General features: G+C 36.5%; 2 protein-coding genes across 5 annotated transcripts; one reads left to right on the forward strand and one right to left on the reverse strand.

The window, feature by feature from the left end:
* Nucleotides 1-139: 139 nt before the first annotated feature.
* LOC108108110 (succinate--CoA ligase [ADP/GDP-forming] subunit alpha, mitochondrial) lies at nucleotides 140-6,103 on the forward strand. Its single transcript, XM_017216020.2, has 4 exons — nucleotides 140-300; nucleotides 4,103-4,551; nucleotides 5,145-5,429; nucleotides 5,497-6,103. Exons 1-4 carry the CDS (start codon nucleotides 264-266, stop codon nucleotides 5,710-5,712), a joined length of 987 nt encoding a protein of 328 aa, XP_017071509.1. The 5' UTR covers nucleotides 140-263; the 3' UTR covers nucleotides 5,713-6,103.
* On the reverse strand, nucleotides 637-3,797 carry LOC108108111 (accessory gland protein Acp63F). 4 transcript variants are annotated; one of them, XR_001772461.2, is made up of 11 exons: nucleotides 3,689-3,797; nucleotides 3,462-3,626; nucleotides 3,138-3,406; nucleotides 2,930-3,070; nucleotides 2,533-2,868; nucleotides 2,326-2,481; nucleotides 2,033-2,269; nucleotides 1,801-1,965; nucleotides 1,419-1,745; nucleotides 1,196-1,351; nucleotides 637-1,139 (listed from the first exon to the last, which is right to left on the reverse strand). XR_001772461.2 is itself a non-coding variant. In XM_041817970.1 (4 exons), exons 1-4 carry the CDS (start codon nucleotides 2,561-2,563, stop codon nucleotides 2,092-2,094), a joined length of 264 nt encoding a protein of 87 aa, XP_041673904.1. In that variant the 5' UTR covers nucleotides 2,564-2,636; the 3' UTR covers nucleotides 2,066-2,091. The 4 variants fall into 4 exon arrangements, 1 of the variants encoding a protein (XP_041673904.1); XR_001772463.2 differs by having other exon boundaries at nucleotides 1,801-1,996; nucleotides 2,203-2,269; nucleotides 2,930-3,085; XR_001772460.2 differs by lacking the exons at nucleotides 637-1,139; nucleotides 1,196-1,351; nucleotides 1,419-1,745; nucleotides 1,801-1,965 and having other exon boundaries at nucleotides 2,133-2,269; nucleotides 2,930-3,085.
* Nucleotides 6,104-6,116: the final 13 nt, after the last annotated feature.

The raw sequence follows: 6,116 nt of genomic DNA on the forward strand, positions 1-6,116 counted from the left end.
AATATTTGATTATCCTTACCAAATATCTTATGTTAAGTTTACAGAGCAATTCCAGAGTTCTTTCATGGCAACCACTCTGCTAACTCCAGCTCTATCGATTACTATCGCCAACCAATCATCGAAAGATTTCCCCAACCGATTTTCGCTACATCGATATCATCGTGGGTGGTTAACCCAGCACTATTCGGCCGATTTCGCATTAATTAAACGCGTTTTAATTAAGTAAAGCTGTTTTTATCGCACAACCACTACACAAAGATAACATGGCTGCTTCAATGAGGGCGCTGCTGAAAGTGCGAGGTGAGTATATCCGATATCGGTTGCCTAACTCGCGGCATATAGCATAATAAATTATATAACCCGCGATGGATTTATGGTACAAAAAAACGAAACGGCAAACAAATAGAGGGCACTTGTCATTCCAAAAGATCTGCTGATTAGTCAGCTACAATTGGGATTGTGGACCGGCTCAATTTGCAAATCCGCAGATACGTGGCTTCAGGAAAGTGGCAGCGGGGTGAGGGGGCTGCGTTCAAGGTTCGTTTGCATGTGACCCATCGTACAAACAACCGTTTTTTCGGCAACAAGTACAGTGGAATATCGCTTTGGCGATCACTGAAATATTTCAATGATAAAAATATTTCATTATAGAAGAGATCTATAACTATATAATAGTTTGATCATTTTTAATAATGAGTTCGGTTTAAGATCTAAAGTGGAAAAGTGTAAATAGTTTATTTGAAATTATTTCTTTAGTCTTTATAAATGAAATTACGTAGAAAAATCGTTCCCTACTTAGTTCATTATTATCAGTAGAAAATTTTTTTAATATCTGAGAAAATTCAATTATGCAGACAAATCTTTGGATCGGATTTATCATACTCAGGCTTATGAGTTCGTTTTACGGTCTAATAATAGAGTTAATATTTACATAAGTTAATAGTTAATTACATCGCCCATTAGGATCAGAAGAATATATTTCAAATATATTTCTTTCTCTATTTAATTTATTAATATCTTGAAAGAAATTATAATGTACATCTTAAATCCTCATGCCCATATACTCCATGGAAACGGAACAGGCTGTGGGCAAGCAGGTTTATCCTTAGGACATTTTCCTTCCATTGTGGAAAGAAATCCTGATAAAAACATCCAATTAATGTCACTTGAATTCTATATAAAAAGTAAAACCCACCGCTAAGTCCTTTTTCTTTTCGCTTGCACTCCTCAATACTTATGTAGTCGCTATTTAGGCCTTCGAAATAACAATCTGGAAGGACCCCACAAGCAGGACTTAATGAAAGTTTAACCATTCTATTGCAAGCACCGTCGATTTGCAAAGCTGTAGTGGCTGAAGATGGAAAAAGATTGTAAAACAGGAACCAAAATATTATCGAAGGAAATATTCTTAAACTCACCTAGAATGAAAATTGTTATGAGCTTCATCTTCCTAAGAGTTTGACATTTTCAAACCAAATACGTGGCTTTTATAGGTTAGGGCTTAATTTTTTAATTCCCGAGAAGAATCAATTAAGCAGACAAAATCTTTAGATTTATTTGAAGAAGAGGTTGAGTTATAACAGCTTTTATTATATTTTCATTGTGTTAGATATTTGTATATATATTTATTTACTTATATATTTTAATAATTTTTATAATTTTTAAATTCGTGCTTTACTTTGATTGAGTTTTGTTGCACGCAGGCTTGTTAGTGGGACATTTTCCACGCCCAAGTTTTAAAAAGACTAAAAATATAGATAAACTTTAGTTAAATAGTTATGTTAAATAGATTAAACCTACGAGGCTTTCCTTGTTCAGTTCGTTTGCACTGCTCTTGTCCCACATCCCAAATATTAATGCCTTGATAGAAACAATTTTTATCAAAAGCACAAATGGGTTTTCCAGTAGGTTTTATATATCCATCGCACTTACTTATCCCACTTGCGATTCCAAATATTTTCGCAACTGCAGTTGGCGGAAGATGAAAAATTACTTACTAAAAAAAAAACAAATTAAAAACTCAGAAACTCACTTATAATAAAAATAAGAACAAAGACACTCATACTGCTATTTAAATATGAGATTAAATATTTAAGATATGCTAGAAAAGAGAAAGGAAATTATTCCGTAGATTAGCGGAAAATTTTGATTTATTTTAAAATGTTAAAGAGCCATATTAATGGTCTGAAATTATCTTAGAACCTTAAAGGGGTCCTTTCACACTGAGGTTTGTTCGATTCACAATATCCATTTCTTATTTCCAAGAATACTGTTAATTAAAAAAATATTTAGAATGTTTAATATTTTAAGAGTTCCTGTACCCACGTGGCTTTCCCTGCTGTTTACGCCTGCAGGATTCATTCGCGATGTCAACCTCATTTCCGCCATCAAAGACACATCCTCTAGTAATTCCGCAATAAGGATGGAGATATTGTGGAATAGTCAAATTGCATTTACCCCTTATTTCTAGTATTAGGATAACTAAATGGAGGCATGATAAGTATTCGTTTGAAATATTTTTTAAAAACTCACCGAAAATGAAAACAATACCGAAAGTCTTCATGATGACTTGGTAAAGGTTTTGGGATAACTGACTTTGTGGTTATGAGATAGGTTTCTATATAATGGGAAAAGTAAAATCAGGCATCTTATGATCCAACACGTTCTTTTAGAATATAAAAATGATTTTTGTTTAAGCACAACTAAGTGGGTAATAAATCAAATTTTATTTACCAGAACGACTTTAAAAGTTCAGCAAATAATAAATTTGTGAAAATCGGAATTTATTTTGTAAAATATTTTAAAATACTTATTATATACATTTAGGACTGTTTGTGGGACAATTTCCCTCTTTTACAGCAAAAAATGCTAGAAATTAAAATGGATAACATCAGAGTATAGTTGACATTTTAAAACGGGTTGCACTTACGTGGTTTTCCCTGTTCTCGACGACGACAAGCCTCATTAGTGATATCAGCTTTATTTATCCCATGATAGACACATTCGCTGGCATATCCACATTGGGCGTCAGGGAAATAGGGAATTTGAACAGAGCATTCACCCTTGATTTCTAATGCGAAGATAACTGAATTAAAGAATGTTTAGTGTATGCATTTAAAGAGATCAATTTAACTCACCCAAAACGAAAAGGATTACCAAATTCTTCATGTTGAGTTGTTAAAAGTTTGAAGATGATTAACTGGGATTTTCAATATAACTTTATTTTTAATGGGTAAACTCATAACATTCTATCTGTGCTCCAGCACGTACTTTAAAAATATAAAAACATTGATTTTTAGTACCCTTAAGCTAGAATTAACGGCTTAGGTAATGCATTAATTCGGAGAAGAGCTAAGGCATGCAGGCTGGCCAGAAGGGCATTTTCCCGCGTTTAGTTGCAAAAATTCTGAAATAGCGGAAAATTACTAAAGAATTTGAAATGTATTTGTGGGTAAACCTACTTGGCTTTCCTTGTTCATTTCTCAAGCACATCTCGTACCTTGCTGCCCAAACATTTTTGGCATTATAACTGCAGTTGACGTCAACAGCACAGTACGGTCTAATTGCCGGTGGAATTCTGGGATCGCATTTACTGGCTTGACTTTTGACATCTACTATTGTTATAACTGCAGATGATAAAATATAGAAAAGTATTTCTACATCTTAAATGCAATGCTTTTAGACTTACCAAGAAGAAAGAGAACGCCTAAGAACCTCATTCTTGTGAGTTAGGTTTAACGTCGAAAAGTCTAATAGAGTTTACGGTGTGCTACAGTGCAGTTTAGTTAAGCAGAATATATTTGAAATTTATTTAAACAAAAGGTTTCAATTATGTACAAACACGAAAATAGGTTGAAGCACGTTTTTAAAATCTATAAATGAATATAATTATAAAAATACGTGGCTTTTATAGGTTACAAGATATTTTCTAAATTACTGAGAAGAATCAATTAGGCAGTCATAATCCTTCGACTATTAAACATTCCAATATGTATATTTTAAAAATCTTAAAAATGTATCTATATGTACTCTATCTCTAGTTTAAAACTAATTTTTAGTTGTACTTCTTTAAGACCAAAGCATTAATTAATATGTTTTTCAGATGGATTCGTTGCCGGTGTGCGTTGCAATTCGCAGTACAACAAGACCCGTGGCAACCTGAAGCTGAACGGCGATTCGCGGGTGATCTGCCAGGGATTCACCGGCAAACAGGGAACTTTCCACAGCCAACAGGCTTTGGAGTACGGTACCAAGTTGGTCGGCGGCATTTCTCCCAAGAAGGGTGGCACCCAACATTTGGGTCTGCCCGTTTTCGCCTCGGTTGCGGAGGCCAAGAAGGCCACCGATCCACATGCCACCGTCATCTATGTGCCACCACCGGGAGCTGCGGCCGCAATTATCGAAGCCCTGGAGGCAGAGATCCCATTGATCGTGTGCATCACGGAGGGTGTGCCGCAGCACGACATGGTGAAGGTGAAGCACGCCCTCATCAGCCAGAGCAAGTCGCGATTGGTGGGGCCCAACTGTCCAGGAATCATCGCCCCTGAACAGGTTCGTCCATCTTCACAGTCTTAAAATGATAAGCTTTACCGGGGTGCAAAGTCCACTATCATCTGCTGTTTTCTTATCTCTTGGTGCGACGTCCGATGCGAAGAATACGTAACCATATCTGTTAAGTATTAATAATTGAAATCGGTTAATAGAACGATACAGCCATTGACTCACAAACAGCATTTGTATTTTGGACTTTGCACCTTCATTGGAGTGAAATTTTGTTGGCTATTGGTAAAATTATATCATTTATAACTACCATTCATATGCTTTATGCGTCGCAAGCTTCAAGAAACCTAAACAGTTTTAGCTTTATCAACTTGAACTTTGAATTAACATTGATCTTCCTTCGATCAACCAAACTTTTTTCATTTAACAAAACTACCAACTCTTTATTACAGATTAGCAAAAAATTCACAATAACTTGTTTAACAGCATACTAAATTGATATTAATTAGCATGTTTATATTAAAAATAAGTAATAGGTTATCTACTATCTGTCGAATCTCTTAACTATATTTATAGAAAAGCGTATTTTATAATATTAACATAGTTTCCTAAACAGTAAAACTAATATTTATTTTCTTTTGTAGTGCAAGATCGGCATCATGCCGGGTCACATTCACAAGCGGGGCAAGATCGGTGTGGTGTCCCGTTCGGGAACCCTGACCTACGAGGCTGTTCACCAGACCACGGAGGTCGGCTTGGGCCAGACCCTCTGCGTGGGCATTGGAGGTGATCCGTTCAACGGTACCGACTTCATCGACTGCCTGGAGGTCTTCCTTAAGGATCCCGAGACCAAGGGAATCATCCTGATCGGAGAGATCGGAGGTGTGGCCGAGGAGAAGGCTGCCGACTACCTGACCGAATACAATTCGGTATGAGAAGTTTATTATTTATTTATTGAAAAGATGTCTTACTAATCTTTGAATTATGTCATTACAGGGCATCAAGGCTAAGCCTGTGGTGTCGTTTATTGCCGGAGTGTCGGCGCCACCCGGCCGTCGCATGGGTCACGCTGGAGCCATCATTTCTGGAGGAAAGGGAGGTGCCAACGACAAGATCGCTGCCTTGGAGAAGGCCGGCGTTATTGTGACCAGGAGTCCTGCCAAAATGGGCCATGAGCTCTTCAAGGAAATGAAGCGTCTGGAGTTAGTGTAAATAAATAAAGGCCATAACCAAAACGGAAACCGTACGCCGATCAAAGCGTATACGCAAACTCATGATGATGAACCTAAAGTTAAGCTAAAAGTGTCGAAAATCGAAACTGAATTCGAGAAAACCTAAATAAATTATTGTGAAAAAATTACGATATAAAGAAACGACAGGCGTTGAAACATGTGACATGTATTCCAAGAATTAAGTTAACTACTGCCGTACCACCAAGTTGAACTAAAGTAACTCGCACCAAATCGAAAATTTAACGTTGTTCATGCACTCGGCTCTGAAAGTTTGTTTTGCAAACAGATTTTTGCCTTAATTTCATATACCTGCTCGAATTATTCAATGCGAATTGTATCTAAATGTGTAATAAATATGCATAAAAACAGGAGAGATTTTCGGAA

This window comes from Drosophila eugracilis, unplaced genomic scaffold (assembly GCF_018153835.1).
Source record: "Drosophila eugracilis isolate 14026-0451.02 unplaced genomic scaffold, ASM1815383v1 contig_2088, whole genome shotgun sequence".
NCBI lineage: Eukaryota > Metazoa > Arthropoda > Insecta > Diptera > Drosophilidae > Drosophila > Drosophila eugracilis.

Coding starts and splice junctions, on each gene's coding strand:
- LOC108108110 (XM_017216020.2), top strand. CDS start 264: ATGGCTGCTTCAATGAGGGCGCTGCTGAAAGTGCGAG. Junction 301..4,102: donor GGCGCTGCTGAAAGTGCGAG/GTGAGTATATCC, acceptor TATGTTTTTCAG/ATGGATTCGTTGCCGGTGTG. Junction 4,552..5,144: donor GAATCATCGCCCCTGAACAG/GTTCGTCCATCT, acceptor TTTCTTTTGTAG/TGCAAGATCGGCATCATGCC.
- LOC108108111 (XM_041817970.1), bottom strand. CDS start 2,563: ATGAAGACTTTCGGTATTGTTTTCATTTTCG. Junction 2,482..2,532: donor CGGTATTGTTTTCATTTTCG/GTGAGTTTTTAA, acceptor GCCTCCATTTAG/TTATCCTAATACTAGAAATA. Junction 2,270..2,325: donor TAAACAGCAGGGAAAGCCAC/GTGGGTACAGGA, acceptor TTTAATTAACAG/TATTCTTGGAAATAAGAAAT.